Here is a 24,554-nt window from a genome sequence, read left to right as displayed (position 1 = left end):
TGCAGCATCAATTCTCTCTCACTCTCCATGAGGATCGTCCTAATTTCAGCGCTCGAGGGGCCGATTATGTCAAGAGCTTCAGCGATGCCTAGTGGGAGGAGAGGAGCATCATCTGTGTGAAAGCCGCATTAGACGATGTGGTCAGCTTTTGCGTGGGTAGTATGAGACATTTTGGTAAGCTGCATTTAGCAATGTGGCGAGTGCGCGTGCAGATTTTTGGTCTCACATTGTAGAGTCTCTGCCGCAGGCAGAGAAATGGTGCATTGGGGGTGATTTCAACATGCTGGAGCCATTTCTGTGACTTGGGTGGGACACTGCATTCTGGCTGGGACATCTTTTTCGGACCATGCACCAGTGATCCTCACAAAGACAGATAGACAGAGGAGGGGGAGTACGATGCTACGCATCCCTGAGAGGATCTTGCTGGACTCTGAGCTCAGAGAGCGAGTGGTGGCTCTTTGGACAGAGGGCTTGGACACACAGGACTCTCCTGCTGACAGGGTGGCCTCTGGACTTGCTCAACTTAGTCGGTTCTTTCTTCAGGAGTCTATGGCCCGCCTGGTTGCAGCGAGAGAGGAGGAGCACCGTCTCCGACGGGGCGTTTCTTCCTTGAAAAGGATGCAAGAGCAGCACCCAGATAGTCCCTGGTTGAAGGAGCAATTGCAGCAGGCTCGCTAGGAGCTTGCTATCATAGACGAGAGGCATCATGAGTTTGCTTTCCATCGACAGGCATCTCAGCGGACCGACAGAGTGGCAGGGGCATTCTTTGACACAGTGGGTCCCCGACATGCGCATGTTAGGGTCAGCCAATTGAGGAGGTTGACGGGTCAGTTGCCTCAGAGCCAGAGGACATGCGTGCAGTTGCTACTGACTTTTATCGTGACCTGTTCTAAACAGAGCCTCGATTAGAGTGTCAGGATGCATGCAAAAAGCAGGTTTGGGCATGTCTTGTGACTGAGGAGAAGCACCAGAGGCTTGCGCTGCCTCTTCAGCTAGAGGAGCTCAACACGGCCCTCAGAGCACTTCCCCATGGTAGTTATCCCAGCGAGGATGGTTTGACTCCCAGCTTTTTCTTAGAGTATTCGGACTTGCTTGGCTCAGACCTATGCATCGCTTTTCAGTCCATCTTACACACAGGAGAGATGCATGACAACATGAGTGAGGGCTTGATCTACCTCATTCCCAAGGAGGGTGGCTCCTTGGATGAGATTCTGCAATGGCGACCCATCACCATCCTCAACTCAGCCTACAAAATTCTTGCCAAGGCTCTGAGTTTGAGGCATAGTTACCAGGAACGGGAAACCGGAACGGGAACGCGGAACGGAAACGCCGAACAAAATGCCATTCCCTGTTACGGGTACTCACGTTTGAAACACGGAACGGGGATTCGGAACGGGAACTTGGAATGGGAACGGGGAACGGAGACCTGAAAACGGCCATTCCCTGTTACTATGGTTTGAGGATTCAACCACTTCTAGAGAGCATTATACATGGGACCCAGACAGGTTTTGTCAAGGAGCGCAGTATCCTTGACAACATCTTTACTTTTTGGGAGGCTCCTGCCCTTGCGCGCCTCCCTGGTGAGGGTCTGGTGATTCTTCTTCTAGATTTTGAGAAGGCCGACAATAGAGTTGACTGGGACTTTTTGGAGGGCACTCTACACAGGATGGGCTTCTCAGATGCTTGGATCAGAGGGGTGTCGGCTCTCTACAGACGTGCACACAGTAAGGTGCTTTTGGCAGGAGGTAGAGGAGACCGTTTCCTGCTCACAAGTTCGATCAGACAGGGCTGCCCTCTTGCCCCCTTCCTCTTTTTGTTCTATGCTGAGGCGATGAGCAGATTTTTGGTTTCACAGCAGGTTGGTCTACGTGGCTTAGCGCTCCCTATTCGGGGCGATGAGCTACTGGATGCTAAGTTTGCAGACGACTCAGCTTTGTACTTGGAGGGCCAGGAAGCCAACCAACACACGTGTGAGCAGGCTCTTGAGATGTTTTGTTGTGCATCAGGTGCACTGATCAACTCGAGGAAGACAGTGGCTTCTTGGTTGGCAGTCCTCCAGTGCCTGATCGGCTGCCAGGTGAGGATTTTAGAAGGATCCCCCCAGGGACTGCAGTTCGATACTTGGGCTGTCAGATTGGCTTGGACTTGTCTCTTGAGCAGCAGATTGCTCCCCTCCGTTTGTCCATCGGGACTGTCCATCGGGAGGAAGTTGTTACATTGGAGCTCGGCACTACTTTCTTTGGAAGGCCTCTAGTTGTAGTGGCCAACCAGGTGTTGTTGGCTACTATGTGGTACATTATGCCTTGTTGGATCTTTTCGAGCTCTTGCATCAGCCAGGTAGAGAGGCTGATCAGGAACTTCCTTTGGTCAGGGCGCGACACTCAGATAGAAGTGGACTGGCAGGTCATCACTTTACATTGTTCTCAGGAGGGGTTGGGGATCATAGCAGGGTAGAGCCCTTCTTGGGAAGTTTGTTGTCAGAGGAATGCTTCCGGGGGAGGAGCCCTGGAAGGAGTTTTTGCTCCAGCGGCTTAGAGCTAGAGTGCCTCAGGCAAGAGGCCCTTGGAGACCTTCCACCAGATGGATTTCATAGAGATGCGCAAAGTTGGCCTCAGTAGGAGATTGGAGGATTGTTTTGCTGTGAGCCTGCTTCACTCCTGGCTCCAGCTAAGGAGAGGCCTGGAGCAGCACCAGCCCACTTGCACGGAGGAGCGCCTGAGACAGCCCCTTGTTTGGAACCCCATGGTCAGCACTCATAGAGGCCACTTGGTTGGCAGTAGGCCTCATGTTTCTTGGGGTCCCATGGCAGAGGGTCCAGCACGCACTTTAGGTGACTGGCTACAGTTTTCAAATTTGTAGGAGGAGCTTCAGAGCATTCAGCTACAGGGCATGAGAGGGGTGCAGAGCATGTGTCAAGACATCACAGAGGCAGTACCTGTTGAGTGGCTTACACCTCTCAAGTCAGCAGTGCCCAGATGGATGGGTGCCTTCACACGACTGGCGGTCCTCTTCGCAATTCAGGCTTGCTCAAAGACTGTACCCTCCATGTTTTTCGCACTACAAGGCGAGGGTCGATTACACAGTCTCAGTAGAGGCCACACAGTTTGCAGAGTGTTGTTTTCAGAGGATCCGAGTTGTGGGCATCTGTGGGAGGACTTGTGTCATAGATCTTGACCCAGCAGCTCTTGAGACATGCCACTGGAGGTTGTGGGCTTGGGAGAATTGTACACTGGCACGAGTGCAATGGGATCATGGAGAGCGGTTTTGGAGGGACCCTTTCTACAGTACATTGTTCAACTGAGACGTCGCATACTAGCAGCACGGAGAGAGGCTCGTCCTGCTGCAGCACCTCATTGGCAGGAGAAGGGTCTCACAGTTGAGTTCTTGTCAGTTTTTTGGGCGAGGTTGTGGGACGCCAGACAGCCGCGGCGAGTCACATTGTTCCCATGGCTGGTTGCACATAGAGCTACAACAGTTTTGAGTTGGCTTGTACATAGTGGCCTCTCGACAGCATGTACAGCTTGTGACCATCCTTTGGAGAGTCAGAGTCGCTGTCTTTGGGACTACCCTATGGCACAGCAATTGTGGCTTCAGGTCCTTCGGCTGATGCCAGCTCTTTCCACAGCACAGCAGTACACTAGGGTGGCAGCTGCTTGGTCCACTCTCAAGAGCCCTGCATTATAGTTTGAGCTATCTTCCACCAGCAGGATGATAGTGATACAAGGGGGTCGACCTACACTCCAATCTGCTACAGAGCTTACGCCACAGGAGTGGTGCAGTGAGAGAGAGGTGTGTCGGGAGCTCGTCTGCGGCTTGACACTCTGGTTCATCTGGCGGGCCCGTTGCTTCCGCATCTTTGAGGCTTGCCATGTGCCACCAGCGGAGACTGTTCGAGATTTTTGGTTGGAGCTAATCCATACTCTCAGAGGATAGTTCGAGAGACTTCAGTGTAGCAGACTTCAGTGTAGCTCCATCCGCATTCGAGAGCGTAGAGAGGCTTTCCTTGGACTCTAGCATCCTGGGCCTTTCTTCACCATGGTCCAGGGTGTGCTCAAATGGCACTACCGTCCACCTGTGTGGCTTTTCCCTCCTCCCATCTCCTGATTTAGCCCTCATTGTACAAATGCTGTTTTTTCATTGGGAGAGTCTCCCCTTATGATTGTTGTAGCCCTCTCTAGTAGAGGTGGCTGTAGCCCTATGGGCAGTTTCATTAACTGATAGAAGGATCTCTCTCTCGGAAAAAAAAAATTATGATAAAACTAGTAAGGAAACAAACTAGACCTTATTTCGATTCCCACTTCCAAAGCTTAAACAAACGGCATCTAGAACATTTATTTACTTTTGCACACAAAGGTGGAGGCAGCCCACAACAAAGCATCCAAATGTTTGACTTTAGTTGATCACTTCAGTAAATTTTGCATGTTAGCCCCTTGCCTTGCAAGGCGAATGTGACTGCACACGATGTTGCACGTTTGTTCATAAAACATTGGTAACCATTATGTGGTCTCTCCAACTCGATAGTGTCTGATCATGATACTAAGTTCATATCACATTTTTGGCATGCACTATTTGAAAATTTTGGCACACGGTTGAATTTCTCTTCAACATTTCATCCATAGATCGACGCACAAACTAAAATTTACAATCGATTAGCATTTGATGTTTTATGCTCATGATCAACAATCAAAGTGAGAACAGTTCTTGCCTTTAGTTTAGGATGTCCTAAATGACACGTACTCTAGTGCAGTCCGTCGTACTCTATACGAGGCAGCCTTTGGTCAAACTTTTCAATCTCTCTTGACTGGGTCGATTCTAATCTTGTTAGTAAGACATATGCGGAGATTCTTGAGAGTGTTAAGCTTCAGCTTAGCAAGGCTCAACATTCATACTTTAGGCATAACGCCAGGATGTCTCTTTTGAGGAGGGTGACTGGGCGTATTTGAGGATCATGAAGCAATGTCCCAAGTAAGTTGGTAAGAAGTGTCCTAAACTCTCTTTTCATATATATGGTCCATTTCCGATAATCAAACAAGTAAATTATGTTTAGATGCAATTACATTTGCCACCTTCTTGGATAATGCATAATGTTCTCCATGTTTCTTGGCTAGAAAGCCAAAGTTATTAAGACGGAACAAACCCTCTTGAGGAACAACAGGAGATTACTCTTACCATTCGGTTGGTTCTGAGGGGTACTTGACTTGTTTTCCTTCGGCTTACCTTTGTTGTGCTTCATTTCTTCTACTAGAGCAATTCTCACGGTGTCATTGTAGTTTGTAGGGTAGAAAACTTGCACATAGAAAAGAAAAGGAAAGCGTTCTTGCATCCTAATCCGATTAACGCAATTGAATGCCAATCTACAAAAGACATAACAGGAATGTCATTTTGCTTAAGGCCAGCCAATCTTCTTTTGATCGATCAAGGTACTGCGGTGGCATAAAACAAACCTTGAGCTTGTCTTGGAAGTCGACCCAACTAAAGGAGAGCAGTATGGGACAGAAATGAAGATTTCCATTGTAGGAAAAAGGATCAAGTTGTTCAAGAGAAGAAGTGATAGAGCTCCTTTTAATCCACAAGAAAGTCAAAACAAAGGTCATGATGGAAATGCTATGGATGAGAATGAAGGGAGAGAAAATGATGCGTTAGACTTATTGAAGATGAAAATGAGATTGACATGTATGTAGATCTTATTGAAGATTGAACCTGCAAAGATATATGTGTGGTTTAGAGGAGACGGATGTCATGCTGTGGCACGTGCATAATGTGAAAAAAAAAACATGCCTTACTCTTAATGCTTTTTTCGATATGTGGGAGCAAGTGCTACAATGTACATAGTGTAATATATGCAAAAATGGATCCAACACTTATTATCATGTACATACCTTATCAGGGCATCGTAACCCTCGACGTAGCATCATTGCATGTTTCTCTCCTTAACTTGGTTTAAGAATGTACAAATGTCAAGTATTTTGAAATGGCATGCTCGTTTTACCTAAAAAGTCCAATGCGGACATCTCGTTCAAAAAATAGCACGTTTCATACATACCCTTGTGTCCTATGGTTGGTTAGTCGAAGTGGCCATCGAACTCTTTGATTGGAATTGCCCCAAAAAAAATTTGGTCTTTCCATTGAGCTTCAAGATTTGGCGTTTGAAGTGGGAATCCAATTTCGACATTCTTGCTTATTTATTTATTTATTTATTTATTTATTTATTTTGAACCTTTATTAGCTTTTATTAAAAATTAATGAAGGTAATTATTCAAACCACTCAAAAAAAATTCATCCCTCGCTCAAAAATACAAAAACCCTCACTTCTTGATTTTGACACCCTCAAAAGAGTCTTCGTGCCCCATCCGACTCACTTCCCTGACTATTGACATACGTTAGTGCCAGACAGCTATACTGCAACATCCAATCGTGATGACCTGCTAACATTGGTGTAGTTGTCAAGGATAGTGATCCTTAGGTTGTGAGTGACTTAGTCGTAGCCATAATTTTCTTATCGTTAGATTTTGATTACCGTTCCATTTACACCTTAGCAATCAAGCAGCTAGACACTGGGTTTAGTGTTTGATACGTGGCATCATTGCATGTTCTCTCTCCTTAACCTCGTCTAAAACTATACAAATACCAAGTATTTCGAAATGGCACACTCATTTTACCTAAAACGTCCAATGCGGATGATCTCGTTCAAAAAATAGCACCTTACATACATAGCCGTAAAAGATGTATCCAAAGTGTTTGACAAGTGGAAAATTAGGGTTCATCAAAAAATTTGAGCCCAAGGGAATGTTTCCACAAATTAGGGTTTTTTTCCAACTCATTGGGCTTCTTAACAACCAAAAAACAATCAATTTCGGGCTAAAAATGGCGTTAAAAATGACCACAAAATGGCTCAAAATGCCACACAGGCGACGGTGCCGTCTTTGCTCAAGCTGGCATGTACTTCCAGCACATTTGGCCATCTAATGCATCATATACAAGTGATCAAAGGCGGTGACATGATGCATTCTTGTGTCATTCCTACCTCGTGTTCGAGCTTGTGAGACCACCAATTCGGGTTTTCACTCATCAAATAAGTATGTGGAATTGTCTAATAAAGTGTTCAAGCTTCCATGAAATGATCTCGACGAAGAATCAAAGAGAGATATTAGGGTTTTTTTGTGGGGCAAACGAGCACTGTATGTGTGCAATTGGGGTTGAGGTTACACCAAAACACCACACACGAGTTTTAAAAGTCAATCTTGGCTTTTTCCTAGAGTGAAGCTTATATGGCTTGAGATTTATTCTTTTCAAGTATTTCTCTTTCTTCAAATCATCTACAATTTGCTTGATTTGCCCATGAACTCTCACAATCAAAGGTCCAACGCTTTCCTAGTTGCACTGCGAACTTCTTGACATCGTCAACAACTCTGGGTAGTTTGTGAAAAAATCTTTGTCGACCCACACTGCTTAGTGGGTTCCTCAATCCTTGAACTTCAAAAAGTGAGCGTCGCCAAACTCTTTTTGTGAGTCCAATCTCTGCTTTTCTGCGCTTGGCTTTCCTTTCTGCTTCATTACCAACTTGAGAGGAGAATGGGCAGCCCCTCGCCATCTGGAGTGAACCTCATTAAGGGGGTAATTCTTCAGACGATTCACATATTTCGGGTCCTTGGAGTACTTGATCAATCTTTTCATTCACGTGTCAACCTGCAGTCGACGATTCTACTCCACTTTTCCAGATTCCCCACCGGAAATTTTCCAAAATCTCCGGACTCCTCGATAAAAGGCTTACTCGAGTTAAAATCTCCATAGGTTTTCTTTGTTCCCCCACTGGATTCTCTATTGCTTCATCTCCCCAAAGACTTACAATTGGAGGGGTGTCGTCTTTGTCGGATTCTGTGCGAGAACCTTTTTGTGCTACAAAAAAAATCCGATCCTCCGTAGAAGAAGAATCGTCTCAGATCTAATGCATCATGCCATTGTTACAAGCTTGGACACCCCAAGCGAGAAAACAATAGCAACCCGCAAACAGAAACTGCAAAGGGGGGGGGGGGGGGGGGGGGGGGGGGGGGAGAGAGAGAGAGAGAGAGAGAGTCAACACGGAACGGCGGAATCCCATCCCGAGATGCATTGGCCCCAAAGATTGGCACCCCTTCCGGTATTTCTTTATTATTGCTTCACAACAGTACGACTCCCCGAGGGTCCAGCTCTCTCCGAGACTCTGTGTCCAGATCCTCGAAAGGCTGGCTCTCTGGGCACTTATAAACAATACAAGAGATGCCCAAAAGCACTTCCTCCAAAAGCTTCAGCTCTCAAAAGCATCTACGCTCCTACTCCCAGAAGCATACACCACGCAAATTGTGAAAATCCGTACATGAGTGCCACATCGACAGCTAGCCCAATTTACTTTTGCAGTTCATCCCTTACGCTTTTGTGAGTTAGGGTTTAGGCCCCTTGGCAAGTGCTCTTCAAGTTTGTATGGGTTAGGTTTTAGTTAAAAACCCTAACCCCTTTTGTTAAACCCTTGTCCTCTCAGTCGGTCCTTCCAGTTAGGCATGCCACGTCACAAACTTGTGACGGTCTATGTCAAGTTTTTTTGTTGCAGTTTTCTCACGTGTGTTGCTATAGATCTCTCGCTTGGAGTATCCAAGCCTGTTACAAGTATGGGGATTGTTCAAGAAGTTTAATCACTTGTTTCTCTTAGATGATCTACCACCAACACTTCCTCCAAAGCGACCCGAGGATCATGTCATAGACTTTATGGATGGAGCACAACCTATAAATTCCCATGCTGTTTGAACAAGGCTCATGAAGAGGAGCTAGAGAACCAACTACACAAGTTGTTGGATAGGGGGTTTATACATCGCAATGTAAATTCTTTTGCTACCACTCTATTTGTTCGTAAGAAACATGTCTCATTGTGATTGTTGTGGATTGCAAGGCTCTCAACAAGATGCTTGTGAAGAGCAGATTTTTGATGTCTCAAATCAATTACAGTTTGGAGTGTCTCAATGGAGCAAAGGTGTCCTCAAAGATCGACTTGACCAGATAGCAAAGGTGATTGACCACCATAGTTCCATGTGGCCATTCTCTCAAAGCCATATGTTGAAGTAAACCTCCAAAGTCCTTGCAAAACTTAGTCCTTGATGAGGCATCAGGGGGCATACAAGAAGCGACGGGAGTATAAGAACAGGGAACACAAGACGGTTGTTGTTGGATAGCTTGAGTTGCTTTGCTGTTATGAGACCAGAGAGAGAGAGAGAGAGGCTACCCATGAGAGTCACTATTTTTGCAAACATATTAAACTGGTGCAAAAATTTGTTGCTCTGTTTCTCCTCTCAGAGAAGGCCGTGCCAACACAGCTTGTCATATTGAGCAATAACAAAATATACCTAGATGAATCCAGGATAAGCCCAGATTCACCATCAAAGGAAAGTGCAAGGTATAAGTGGTATGTTCTTTCATGTCTCTAAGTGGTACACAATGCAAAAGGATGAGGCATTAGGATACAGCCCCTAATCATTACCTATGGTTGCTTCCATATGCCTACAAATGAAGCATTTGAGCTTTGAAACAAACAAAGTTCTCATGTTGTTCCATTTGCGCAGAAGAAAACTACTGAATTCAGAAAATAGACATTAAACTAGATTGTAACTTGCTGCTGAAATGGTAAACTATTAATTCATCCTTAAAACCATCGAGATAAAATTATCTTCCCACTCAAAAAATTGCACATGACGAACAGAAACTTACAATAGTTGGTGGACTTTTACCTTTTTACTTCTCCGTCCATGGTTACGGCAAGACAGTGGCTGTCACCACAAGCAATCTGTTTGATCTCTATCCCTTGCAGTCCTTTTATCGGCCGAGGAATGAAAAGGTCACTAGAATTACCATGACCTAACCGACCAAAATCACCCCTGAAACAGGATTGAAAATAAAAAATGATTCCAGTCTAAACACTAGTGTCAGAGCATGAATAATCCTGAGTTAAGCAAACAGAGAGGACAGGAACCCCCCTTATGCTACTACTTACCATCCCCAACTGTAAACTGTTGCTCTAACATCTGACCGGGCAATTGTGTGATCAGCCCCACATGTTATAGACGAAATTTCACAATCCTCCAAGGAACTTATAATCGTTGGAGCGTGTCTCTCATCAGCATCTCCGTGACCTAGTTGGCCATCCTCTCCTCGACCCCATGAGCATACAATATCTCCAGCTGCCATCTCAAAACAAAGCACCCAGAACTTAAAATCAGGGCAAACTTACAGCATAAACAAGACAATCCCTACATGCTTTCTTGATTACAAGAGAGCATAAAAATCAATGCAGTGATGCATCTCTTTCTGTTAGGATACGTGAAATGAAAAATGAAAGTTTTTTTTTTTAAGACAAAAGACCAAAGTACCAGGGGTTTCATCACCTCATATGTTGTGTGTTTATCTCTAACTGGTCGAGACAAAATTACACATGCATAGCATGAGAAATCTTTGATGCACATCTGTCCAGGTTCTTGTACCCACAAAAATCAGAAACACATATACTAGAAACAGGACCTAAACTTCATAATTGAATTTGCAATAGTAATCTCGACTGCGACAATCTTTTAAGAGAAGAACTACAAGACCAGCCCCAGCACAACAAAGCCACGACACAGGCAACAAAACAACCATGCCATAAAGCAGGAAGTATAAACACCTCAACTCCTGTACAATGAAAAAACCATTCTCTCCATTTTTCACAGAAATGATGCCATAGAGGAAGCCAATTAACAATTTGGTAGAACAGTAATAGGCATGGCACAAACACAAAAATGCAACAAGTTGGTGAAAGGCCAAAACTGGATACATACAAAGCAGCGCAACAGTATGGCTTGCACCCGCTGAGACCAGCTCCACTTTGCGCTGCCTGAGCCTGGAAGATGTTTCGTCCATGTCTGTGGATTTTACTGAAGTTACGTACCTCCTACGCCTGTGTCTACGTGAGATAGCTAGTACAAGTTCCAGATCCCTTCCATTGTCAGGCAATCGGTGAGTACAAGGAAAAACATCTCTACTGCTTCGTGATACTGACGCAGATGATCCACAACAGAGAAGAAGCTTTCAGCTCGGGAAGTTGTATTTACGGGAACTTCAATGCTTGAAGGGCTTCGGTGATTCAATGCTGGGCGGCCTATCAAGTCTGCATAGCTCGTTCTGCAGAAACGTAGCTCGGATGCGTAATGACGTGTCTGATGATGGAGGTGAGCAAGTGCTTAAACGGAAGACGAAGACCAGCAGAGAAACCATGAAACCTGGGACGCGAAATGATTTTCTGCGGTTGCATTGCAGCAGAGGAGAGAGAGAGAGAGTGTGTGTGAGTGTGTGTGTGAGAGTACTAAAAAAAAGTATGAGCGAGAAAAAACACACGTACCAGAGTCGAGACCTTCAAGGTAGGAAATATGCGGGACACCAACCCACAAGGGCCCACCACCCTTCTAGAGAGCCCGCGAGAGCTCATTCTCATGTTTTTTTATCGTAGACCCTCACCTAGTGATTAGATTTCTCATAAGCATTCTTAAAGCAAAGAGGGGGGGGGGGGGGGGGGGGGGGGGGGGGGGGTGTTTTGCGGAAACGGGCATGGGAGGGTGGGATTTACGATCGGGAGATTGTGGGTCGTAGATCTAAAATACGGGTATCTTAAATTACTTTTGTAAAAAGTAAACTACGGTACCCGAGTATTGAAAGTAATCTAGGGTACCCACGTTTGTGGGCGCAATTTTGAACCCGTGACCTCACCCATAAGAGGCGGATATCCTAACCATTACGCCATGCGCGTGTTGTGAAACGTGGAGACCCTAGTTTACTTAAAACCTATACGTACAAGGGCCACAGCCAAAAGTAATTTAGGGTACCCTAAGATTATTTTTTAAGCTAAAAAGTAAACTAGGGTATCCTATATTACTTTCGGCGCCGCCACTGAGATCTACGGCCCACAATCCCCCGACCTCGTAGATCCCACCCTCCCATGCCCGTGCCACTTAGTTTTAAGGGGAGGGGGGGGGAGGGGGGGGTCTTTTCTATTTGAGCCACCACTAATAGTACTAGTACAACCGACCACCTTCGGCGGCCTCTCTCTCTCTCTCTCTCCCACTCTCTCCCCTTTTTATCGCGTGCAAAGGGACTTTTTTTAGTTTTGGACTTTAGCCTTCAGGTCGCAGATTGCGACACATGTAAAGGGCTCCCCCTTTCGCCATATTAGATTTCTCATAAGCATTCTTAAGGGGGGAAAGGGTCTTTTCTATTGGAGCCACCACTAATGGTATTGTAGAGTTCGTGTTCGCAAGGCTCGACGAACCAAGTCTGTCGAGCTTCATCGAAAACAAAGCCCCTTGCACTTGCAATGCTAAGAAACAGTTGCGGGTTTGCATGCACCCACACAAACTATGAAGCTACAACCCCATTGACCATCTCAACTCTCTCTATGTTGGTGTGCTAATATATAGCCTCATTCTCACATTCTGCAAGTGCAACACGCCATGAGTTTTACGAAAGCTAATTGCAGACCCAAATCCAATCGAAAAGGTTTGTGAAGTTGGTTACGACCGAGTCCCAAATGAAGGGTTTATCATTTCCCAAGTGCGATAAATATCTAGACATTAATTAGACCATTCATAAAAAAAGATTTAGGCATAGGCTCCACCTTTCAAACTCTATCATTCATCATCATCGATGTTTCTTGGTCCAACAGAAAAGTTGTAGCTCAACAACATGGCCCCACCTCAAAACTAAAACAACTATGCGTTGCATAGTACTCCTAGTCTCCTAGATGGATTGCAACCTATAATATTCTATTCAAAACGGACGGAGATATGGCCTTAGACTTTAAATTTCAATGTCTTGACTCTTCATCCGAGAAGAGTGTAATAATAAAATCATGAAATTGGACAAATAACACACACAAGATCCCTTTTTAGGGGGCCTACCTTCAAAGGCCTTAGCATAGGGTTGTATAAAGCAAGAGCCATGAGATGGGGACATGTGGCGATTAGGTAGTCCAAGCTCCCTGCCTTATAAGAGAGGGGTCCATGGTGGTAGGTGCCCAATTGGCTTTGGCCTTACATAAGGCCTTATGGGCTTTACTAGAACTCTTGGAAGGAATGATGGCCTATAGGATTAGGCTTGTTGATTAGAGACACATGCCAAAGTTAACGATGGTGCTTAAAAATCCTAACGCTCATGTTGTGTTTAAGAGGGGCGTTAAAACTAGAGGGCCACACATTCGTCATCATGTAATATATGCCAATGGAACTTTTCACCTTCTTTGAAAAAAACCTGACAATAAATGGACCAAAGTACTCTAGGTGATGGGTTCAACCCCTTGTCGATTCAATACATAGTAATATATCCTTGTAAATGCTTGTAACTTGACCTTGTTCTTGAAGCCTAGTTCTTCCTCTGAACGAGGGAGTGTACACACAGAGTGTGCCTTCACCATTGCAGCAAGTCGACAAGAGAGAATCACGTAAGCAATGGGTAGTGTGCTCCTTGCACATAGCCATTGAGCACGGTCTACAAATTCCCTAATGGCTTCCATGCCTAAACCATATTGTTGAGACCCAATCACTTTTTCAAGCCATACTACTATTTCATTCTAGTAAAAATTCTCACTTAGGGGTATGCAATATCACTCAGCACCAACCCATTCACCATTTGAAAACGGGCTGCCATATTTTTGGGGGGGCGTTCGGATAGAAATGATGGTGTGTGGTGCGCATCGATGCACATGGATGTGGAGGGGGGGGGGGGGGGGGGGGGGGGGGGGGGGGGGGGGGGGGGGGGGGGGGGGGGGAGAGAGAGAGAGAGAGAGAGAGAGAGAGAGAGAGAGAGAGAGAGAGAGAGAACATGTGCAATGCCTCAGCTTACCTGACTATGTGAGAACATAGGCGCTACTTAGCGTCGATTCTATGTCACATTATTCCCAAAATGTTTAACCTTATTGTAAGGTTTGATTACATGCCGTAGCTTTTGTGGTCGATTCATTTCTCGAGTTGTCATGAGCTATTGCGCCCAATTTACCATTGTTTGTGTCACCCTTTGATTGGTCTATCATAGGTATTCTGTGTTCAAGCTTGACTCGTTTGGCTCTCCTATCGCAGCAGTTATAATAGGGCACTAGATTGGTCACCTAGAGACATTGGGCCACTCTCAGTAGTATTGTTTCCATCAATCACAGTGCCTAGACATTAGAAACACCTCCCATAGCAATATCATGTTGCCTTGATGCTCTAAAATGGTTTCTTTCGAGTATTCTCATGCGTTGTCCTTGCCATCGCAAGTGTGTTATGATGTTCCTTCATCCCCTTCCCCTCTAGTGCTCGTTCTTGGTGGCCTATCCATTCTCTCTCGGTTGCTTCCGTAACCTCTCTTTTTGTTCTTGGTATTCCCACATAGAGATGGCATGTGAGGTCATGCCTTTTGCTCAAACCCTCAAGTTGTTGGTTTTTCTCGCTTGGTGGTGTTTGCTTGGTGTTGCCCCCAATTTGTTATCAATGGAGCTGTCCCTACCACATGCTTCAGTCTAGGCAGCTTGCAACTTGCTTGCCTTCAGTGGTCCTCTATATGGCATAGTGCAAATTCAGTGGGGAAGGCATATTTCTTCCTCCTAGTTTTCTACAGAGACAAAGACATATTATCCTTGTCATTGGATAGCCGTGTCTAGCAGCACATGGGGCGTAGCTCCTCTCTCTCTCTCTCTCTCTCTCTCTCTCTCTCTCTCTCTCTCTCTCTCTCTCTCTCTCTCTCTCTCTCTCTCTCTCTCTCTCTCTCTCTCTCTCTCAATGTTTGTCTCCTCTATCTACCACCCTCGCATCTCTCTTCATTGGAGTTGGGTTTCTTGATTTTTCTCAAGAAGAATTATGTCAAATCTACATTTTTTTAGCATCCGATGTGCAGCTACATTTTTGCAACTAATTAGAGTCAATTTGTCACACAAAGTCCAGCCTTATAGCCAATATTTTATTGAATAGCAACAAATTTATCCCTCCTCATCCAAAGCGACCTCTTATTGGTGAAATTAGGGTCGAACCTAGTAACTCAACAATGTTTGTTACCATCAGCACCAACGTTTTTGTTTTGCATCATTGTTGCACCATCAAGATAGAAAAAGACACCCCTATTTGATGCAATTTTTGGCCTCTAGCAGCTTGCCAAGACCAAGGATCTTATGTACGTTTTTAATGAGCCTATCGTCCATTTTGTTACATGCTCCTCTGCTCTCTGGCGGCAAAAATGATCCCCAATCGGCCTCTACGTTTGCATTTCCTATTGATCACTCAATGGCCAATCAAATAGGATCAGGTTAATATCATCCCTACATATTTGTTTCCTACAAGTCTCTCATTAGGCAATCAAATTAGGCCCAGATATATCAACCTTATCTTCAAAGAGACATTTTCAATAGTAAGTTGCTAGGCAAGTTGTGGATTGTTTTTTTGTTGTGATCTATTACAAATCAAATCAAATTACTGGAGGTATATTTAAAGTTCTATGAACACTTCGTGTTTTGGTAAGCTTTTGTCTCCTCTTAGTGTCTCTACTTGCAAATTGCCTCTCTCTTCCATAGTACATCATCATGTCTAAAAAAGAACAAAAATCTAAAGGAAAAAGATCCAATGGCCGGTACTTTCTCAAAGGATGAAGGCACTCAGCCTCCTCCTACTTTCACTTGCACCTATGTGGAGACTTGGCTTCCATCCATATCACCATCATTAGTTATGCAAGGCTCTCTCATAAGAGATACGACGTTTGGCACCACCCAGGTCTGATCACTTTGTCACAATGTAACTACAAGGTGCTCTACACCTTTTATGCGTCGATACACAATTTGTTTTCATGATTTCAAATCCAATTTTTCAACAATTTTGCTGACTACAATCTATCTACAAGGTGCTTCAGGTTCCCCTTTCTCACATACTTCTACTTTTTCTATGTTGACATCATTCACTCCATTCTCTCTATCTCTTAAACTCCCAACTCTCTCTTAACACTCAAAATTTGACACAAGATAATCGTGGAAACTGATCTATTTTCTGTGATTTCTCTTGAGCAGTGTAGGATTGATCTATCATCAAGAAGCGAGAGAATATCCTATTCTTTCCTTCTATGTTTATGTTGATGTTGGAAGAAAAAAATATTGGTGAAGAATCATCTTCGTCACAAAGTATAAAGAAGTATAAACAATTGTTCCACAACAATAGAGGTAGGGGAAGGGGAAGAGGATGAGGTGTAGGTGAAGGAGGTAGTCGTAATCAAGGTAATCACAATCATAGCAATTAGCAAGCAAGGAACTTTCATAAGAAGGAGATAGGTGGTTGAGGTAGGGGAAACCCAAGAGATTGAGGGCTTTTTCATAGAAGTAATGCAAAATAAAAATGGTAGGGGATATTGGACATGTGGCATGCAATACCATTTTGAACATGATTGTCCAAAAGAAGGCATCAAAATAATTGTGCAACTGGAAATGTGCCAGAGAGGTTATTTTTAATGCAACATATGATGAACACTATGTCTACAAATGTATCCAAATGAGGTGATAATGTGTGGTATGTGGATTTATATAAGACCTAGGGTAACTGAACCTGGGATCCTCCTCCCTACCGCCCCTTATATAGGCTAGCTCCTAGCACTTGCCCTAAGCGGATCCCCAGTCCCCCGCACTGGTCCAGCCGGCCCTTGGCCTAGGTCCTTGACCCCCTAGGTTGGGCCTTGCCCCGTAGGACCCTTGTCCTGACATTACTCCCCCCTTAAGGAAGAGTTTTCCTCCTTGAATACACAAGTAGTAATATCTTCTTAAGAATACTGATGTTCTCTTTATTGACGTCCCATAAGTGAGCCAGTTGTCTGTATGACCGATAATTGGTGCAGTGAGGAGGTTCAATGAAACCAAGAGCAATATCTTGATTTTCAACATTGTTGTCTGTTTGCAACCACTTGGGTCTAAATGGTAACTCCATTTATAACTCACTTGAGTGCTGTAAAGGAGTAACCACAACTAAGAGTCACTTGGGTTTAAGCGGTAACTCCATTTATAACTCACTTGAGTACTGTAAAGGAGTAACCACAACTAAGAGTTGTCCAAAGGCATAACCAGTTTTTAGATCTTCTGAAGGTACTGGAATAATGCAAGGAAACCTTGGCGTAACTTTCCATGCAATTGTGAGCCAGATTTCCTACTCGCCTGAGTATCTTAAAAAGTCTGTAGATAGGGAATGTCCTCGTGTTAGAATTCTGAATAGTTTGGAACACAAAGAACTACATGTTCATCCCTAATGAAGGTTACTTGCCAACATACTTTGTCAGCACACCTGGTAAGTCCTTGACGTATGAAAGTATTGACACAATCTCCAACCCCACCACAAGAGGTGTTCAAAGTCGAAAATCATACTTAAGCAAATTCTAGAATAGAGAGAAAATCATCTATTCAGAAATGCGTTGTGCTAACATATGCTCTTAGCAGATCCTTTAGCACAAGATTACTCTTTGTAATCTGCCTATCCCCTTGGATAACTGACAGTACTGAGGTGTGTTTTCCTCACGGTTTACAGACAGTCGTCCAGATGACTGGTAAACGGGGAATCACAGTAGTGTTTAACATTGGTGAAGAATCAACAATGTCCGAAATAACCATCGTGGTTAACTTGAAAAAATCCACAAACGCCCAAACCGAGCCATGACCTCTATTGGTGATTAGTGGATCCAAAAATAGTCTCATAGAGATAGTGCACATAGAGTGCAAAATGCTTCATAAGCAACAACCTGAGGAATATGCCTAGTGTGCATGCATTTAGCAAAAACTAACCTGAACTTGTATATCCATAATGAGCCTTGCCAATAGTTATGGCAAAATGTGATGCGCGTAGCACACATGAAAAAAGAATGTAAATAGTTCTGAAAAGAAACTAAATACTTGCAGTTGCAATCTTTTGCAAGCCTTGTTGAAACGTCTGAATGGAAATAGAAGGTAAAACATTGATCACTTCTAGGTACAGACAATGAAACTTTTTCATTTACAACTTATAGCCTTACTATATGTATAAACAACCATCTGTAATGTTGTTTAGCAGTACTTGTACCTTAACAAGTCATTCTAAGTATCCGACAATTTCTGGCCACGAAATTGCTCCTGATACGTCGTGCTAAAAAATGGTCTAGAAAACAGATATGACCAACACCTAGGGACTTTGTCGTGACACATAATTGAAATAATGGTGCCAATGTCAGTCCAGAGTCTCATATTCTCCACATGTGGAATATGTCTTATGTAAGGATGTGTAAAAAAAACATCCTTCAAGTACAAGATGTACTTGTGTGTGGAGGTAACTGCAAACACTATACGACGGGAGTGAGAGGGACCCTCATTAGCCTTGCTCCACAATGGCTAAACCGAACTCCTTGAGTTCCTAGACCATGTTGTATCCCATGTGACAACATGTGCCAAATTGAACACTAAAAGTAGGTTCATAACAGCATAAGACAGAAAGATAGATTGGACACTTGGCCCAAAATACTTTGTGCCGACATGCCCTTGGCATGGCTCTGTAACATTCAAGCGTACTTAGACGTCTTGAAAAACCAAGCAAAGCATACTAAAACTGGAACAACATCAAATCAATAGATGCGTACTTGGAGATTTGAATGTAATGTACACTTACCTGTATTCCAATGGAGAGGAGCACGTCCCCTACCTCAAAAAACAAACAGCATTGCAATGGAAACCCTGGGTGTTGCTTGTGAAATCGAAGTCCTTGGATTAGAATCTACGTAGTCAACCCCCTTGGTAAGACTCTTTGTAGAAACTGCGCAACTAGCAGATAACGGTAACCAACATAGTCAACCGTGTACAAAATGGTTGGAATCAATTTGAAAAGTGTCTCTGTTCGCTACTGCATGTGGTAGATTGTGGAATTATTTCCTGGAAAGTATAACTGGGAGAGATCAATTGTGATCCTCAATGCAGATCAAACTGTGATCCTTAATACCTATGGGGTGATGTAACAATCACCCGCCGGGTCTTAACCCAAAACAGTATGTCCATAGACACGTCGTAGTGCTATAGAGAGAGCGGGAAATCCACACCAGTAAACTGCCGAGCTGTTATGGACAGCCATGCTATCACAATTGATTGCTGCATCTATACTTTCTTGTAGAGATCAGCTGTTGTGAGTATATCTTGAAAACAATCACCCAAAGAATGCCAATAGTTGGGCCTTGCCCCTGGCTTGACAACTGCTCTTAGCCTTGTTGGCTCATAGCCCTTATGCAAAATAGTGTTCAATCGATGAACCGATGAAGCCTAATTTGAGTAGCATCTTAGCCACGTGCTAGCTTTGAGTTAGAGCACCTTGGCTCAAGCTGACTCACGAGCAGAATATGTATCAAAACTTTCTAATACATTGTTTTTGTCCCATTGTTTTTGGTAGCTAGTGGTTTTCACAAAACCACTATTCCAAGGAAACATATACTTTCACATACAACAAATTGGTTCATGAAACTGACAACATTGTGTCAATAAACAACATCTTTCATATATATCTTGAGTTCTAGCAAATGGTAGACAATATAAATGCTTGGATGCTAGTCACGATGAGGGAGTTGTGAAGGGTAAATGTATATGCAAATGAGTCATAAAGGGGTGTGTCTAGAGGAACAAAGAGAGAGGTGGATGGCCTTGCATGCAGTGGCACTCGGTTGTGAACCTCTTGTGTTTGATGTGTATTCCACATGCCTGATAAGACTTGCAAACTTCCTTTTCACAAGATCATGGGACAAAACCTTTATTCCCTTTAAGCAAGATGAGAAGCAAGCCCCATTGTACTCAATGCTCACGCAAATGCTTGTGCAATTGGTGACATGTCCGCCACATTGTGCTTGTGCCCATGCCCACAAATACATGTCAAACAAGATTCCTTTCGACCTGCCTAAAAGATCTAGCCAACCATCTATCCATAAAAATTGAATAGTAACAAGTAGAACCCCATCTCTTTGGACACCATAAGATCTATTCCCCATTACATACCATGGAAATGATGGCTACTGTTGTGCAATTCCTCTTATATGGCATCCATCTCTCCTATATACCACCTCCAAACTACAATGGTCCCTTGCCTTCATTTTTGGTTGCCACACCATGAATATGTCATCAAAATGCTACAACAAACTTGTGCAAGGTACCCCTCCAAATCATGCTCTTCACCTTATTTTTTCATGGACTTTCTCCCAAGTTGGATTTCTATTCTCAATATATTTTCTCCTCGACCGAACCATCTTAAAGAGATGAAACCAATAGGCATGAGGTGGAATCCACTCTCTAAAAGTCCTAGTTGTGCGAGGGATTGTAGCCATTTTGCATGCCTCGTTCCCTTTTTTCGAAACGGTAACAAGCATTGTCTTTCTACATGAAATTTAATGTTGGTGTATGCAAATCCTTTACCTATTATGTAGTGAATAAGCATGCAATTTTACTCTTTTGGTAGAAGAAAAGTCCTTGCAAGCTCATTTATCTTGTCAATAGAGAATTTATTGGCAATCCACTCATAGCGCATGAATGTGAACATGCATTTTTTGTGACAATATTCTCCTTTCGAGCGTCGCCACACGGGCATTGTTATTCGTTATATGTTACTAAGGACAATTATGCCTAGGTGATGATATTGCACGCATGAAAAGATGTAGTCATGGTCATGCAAAGCTATAGTTCTGCAGATCATCGATAGCTATAGATGTAACACTTTGACACGTCTTGTTGGGGAAGGTCCATCAAGCACAGAATATGCAGGCAAATAGGCTCCATCCAAGCGTGCAAGCTAAACTTTTGCATCCATGCCACTCAAATTGGATGGATTGTCACTTTATTTAGCAAAAGCTACCATGCAGCCAAGTTCCTTTAAAGGCCTCCATTGCATTGTTGTGAAACTATGCAAATTTGGGCATAGTTGCAAAAGCAAGGGCTTAGTTCTATTGTGCAAGACACTATGCTCAGTGTGACCATGACATGGGCATAATTATCTATTAGAGTTACAAATAACTATGTCCCTTGTGACCACCACCTTACATTAGCCCAAGATCATCCTTTACATTAGCATATCAGCTTGCCATCTCATTAAAAACAACATCCTTCTCACATCACTTGACACTTGTCACGGTTGTAACATTTGTGGCCTTTTTGCTCAAGAGAGAAAAGAACAAAAATACAATTATAAGCCTTTGAATCCATCTTATTACACAACTCATCCTACACATGTACATATGCAGTGCACCCAATAACTTTTAGATGTGATAGACTAGATTTTTTAAACATTAAACTTCTCCTAACATGCCATATCATGCATTGAAGTAGTAGGAGTCATGTTCATAATATAAACCTCCATAGATACTATTAGTGCAAAAAAAACGTGAGTGAGGAAAGGACTACATGAAAATCATGGTTATGGCGGCTTAAACCACATGAGAAACCTCATATTGCTACAAAAGAAAATGTGCACACTCACTACAAAGGTAGGCTCAAGAATACACACAGGAGGAAGAGATGTCTTTCCCATACTCTAGCATCAAATACATCCCACCTGCCTTGCCTTTCATGCCTATGTAGACTCGAATTTAATTAGTGTCATCAAAAGTATAGGTTATGCAATGAACATTTCACCTTTTACATCTGTGGGTTCATAAACTTAGGCTCGTTATTCTTTCGTTTGGCCAAAATTAGACTCATTATTCCCCCTTAGGGATAAGTTGAGATCTTTCCAACATCCATGTCAATAGAGATGCAGGTCTACAAATGATATAGCCCTCAAGGCATCAAATGTGTCCTCTAGATACATTTTCACACTTTCCCTCAACATACATTTGGGATTACCGTCTAGGGGATTTACAAAGCGGAAGTAGTTGATCCCTTTGGAGGATAATTTGGTGGCAAAGTATTAAATTCTTGGTACTTGTTGACTTTGTCCTTGTCCCATTTACACATTTGATGAACTATCATAGCCACCTTTAGTGTGACACGTTGGGTGGTCTTACTGCATTATTCCTTAGCAACAATGTCTTAACCCATTTATACAAGATTATGACAAAGTGGGGGAGTTTCCTTTTTTGCCATTCACAAGGAAATATTTAAGAAAAATTATAGTACACAACAAATGTCCCTTGTTGATTTGCTTGTTCTGCTTCTCATTTGATTTGATGTCTATGTTTGTGATTCATGCCTTTGAATGCATCTTGTAGCATAAGCATGACATACATACTTTTGGAATATTTTGACCTCTATCCATGTGAATTGTGTAATTTTGATATTTTATATGTAGGCATTTGGGATGCCAATCCTCCATTGTTGCATTCTCGGTTATTGTTGCTACCTCTGCTTCTTGAACTGCCATAAGAACTTCTAGCAGCTACATCCAAGACTCACCGAGGATTACTTGTTTACCTTTGTTCATGGCCCATCTAGCCATGACTTCAAGGGCTTCGCTGTTCATTATTTTCTCTATCATCATGCCATGGACTTTGGTTACTGTTTTTCCTTCCTTGGCCTCTAATTGCTCCTTTGATGCCCCTTTTGCTTCTAGACCACTGATTTTTTGTCCTCTGCTTTGGGCTTTTCAAATCCCTCTTCTCTAGACTAACCATTCTCTACTTCTAGACTCACTCTTGAAGCGTACTCTACCTCTCCTGATTGGCATCTCTTTTCAGAACTTTGTCGACTCCTCTAGTTGCCTAAACCACTACTTTCGCATTATTTTGTTAGCACATTGTCACAATGGACATCTATAGCATAGCTACCTGGCACTAACACACTCAATGTCAATATTCAAGAAAGAGACTAGGATGGCGCACGGAGACCCGTTGGGTTGTCACTCACAAAGGAGTAAAGCTATGCTAGAAGATGCATGCAAGAAAAATCACAAACCAACAGTCAACAAGTCATTCAACATAAAGTCAATCTTTACACCAACTAATCACTCAATGTTTTCTCAATCATACAAGCTTGGAATGCTTTCAAAATCTAGAAGATATTAGGCTAGGGCTATCAAAATAGTTTTGGACCATTAAAACTTAATTCTAGAGGGAGCGTGAATCGCAATCCGTCATTCCACAAGTCATCAAAACATGAACAAAAAGAGTCTTAACAGCTTTCCCAAAGGCTTAGGAGGATCAACCTCTTTGTGAGTCATGCATAATGTGCATGCAGTGAGTGCGAGAAGGAGAAGACACACAACATGTGTGGAGCACAAGATGAGGAGAATTCTCATCCACTCCTTATTGTTTTATTAAACCGATAAGTGAATTATGTTAGTGATGGGTAAGTGGGTGTCTGGCCTAGTTGGCGTGAAACCCCAACAAACTCTCACTTGAAGGCCAATGTGGCCCATATATGTACAAAACTGTACAATTGTGATGCCTATGGCTTCACCATACACCCATCATTTCAAACCATTCTGAGGCTAAACTCTTTGTAAGAGCATTTGTAGGGTTATCATTCGTATGGACATTGATTAGCCTGATTCATTTGCTAGCTAGTATATCTTGTATCACATGATACCTGGCCTCTATGTGTTTTGACTTTAAGTGAAACATGGGGTTCTTACCTTGTTCTTAGCTAATGTTGTAGCACTTTGACTATCACAATGCAACCCGGAGTATGATGAATGCCAAGATCTCTCACGAGACAAGCTAACCATAGAGCTTCCTTGCGGGCACTAGAAATTGCAACATACTTTGGTCTATATGGAGGAAGATGAAGTGCAATCATTATGACCTCCATGAAATGGCTGCTCTAGCAAACAAGAATACATAGCAAAATGTGGATTTTTGACTATCCACACAATCCGCATAAATACATATGTGTAACCCACTATGGACGCATCGCTATTCACACAACCCGCATAAATACATCTGTGTAACCCACTATGGACGCATCGCTATTCCCAAAGCATAAGCACTGGCTCACGATATCCTTAAGGTGTCTGAAAGCGTGTATCACTATTTCCCAATGCTTTCTATCAAGATTTTCTATAAATTTGATAACTACTCCCATTGAAAATGCAATGTCTAGTCGAAGAGCAAGTCTATATGATGGCATAAAATGTAGGGGTATCGATACGAGAAATACCTACAAGTGTGATGTTGATGTTGTAGGATGATTGTCGAAGGTAAATAGACAATGACAATAGCATAAGGGATTCCAAAGTTGATGAGGGACGCTGATGTCGACGGGATGCAAGGAGATTGATTGGTTAAAATCAAATTGATGATGTAAGCTGAGAAGTGTCGAGAATCAAATCCGATGCCAAAAACACAAGTCAAAAGCTATATTTTACGACGCTCCTCAAATGAAGATTTTGAGGGCACAAATGGCTTTGAAAGTGGGATAAAACCCAGGATGTCTAGTGCAAATACTCTCGGCATAAGGAGGCTGCATCAACAATCAAAACTAAAATTCAGGCTAAAACTATGCACGTGTGATGTGGACGAGAAATTGCAACTCTAATGTGGGGTTGCCAAACTTGTCCTATCCAAGCTTTCTCTCCCTCTCACACCTG

The 24,554-nt window shown here is 43.2% G+C and overlaps 1 protein-coding gene across 2 annotated transcripts in view; it reads right to left on the bottom strand.

Moving 5' to 3' along the window:
- The window catches only part of UVR8 (Regulator of chromosome condensation (RCC1) family protein), a 72,083-nt gene extending 60,718 nt beyond the window's left edge, over nt 1-11,365 (bottom strand). The window contains exons 1-3 of one of the 2 annotated variants that reach the window (XM_086509040.1): nt 10,836-11,365; nt 10,016-10,202; nt 9,753-9,899 (exon numbers count right to left, since the gene is read on the bottom strand). In XM_086509040.1, coding sequence (XP_086365166.1) covers nt 9,753-9,899; nt 10,016-10,202; nt 10,836-10,917 — 416 coding nt within the window. In that variant the 5' untranslated portion in view covers nt 10,918-11,365. The remainder of the gene's footprint in view (nt 1-9,752; nt 9,900-10,015; nt 10,203-10,835) is intronic. The other variant, XM_086509039.1, reaches the window with a different exon arrangement.
- Between the last annotated feature and the right edge of the window lie 13,189 nt (nt 11,366-24,554).

Source organism: Adiantum capillus-veneris, chromosome 3 (assembly GCF_014529385.1).
Source record: "Adiantum capillus-veneris isolate H3 chromosome 3, ASM1452938v2, whole genome shotgun sequence".
Classification (NCBI taxonomy): domain Eukaryota; kingdom Viridiplantae; phylum Streptophyta; class Polypodiopsida; order Polypodiales; family Pteridaceae; genus Adiantum; species Adiantum capillus-veneris.
This window is presented reverse-complemented; position numbering and strand designations above follow the sequence as displayed.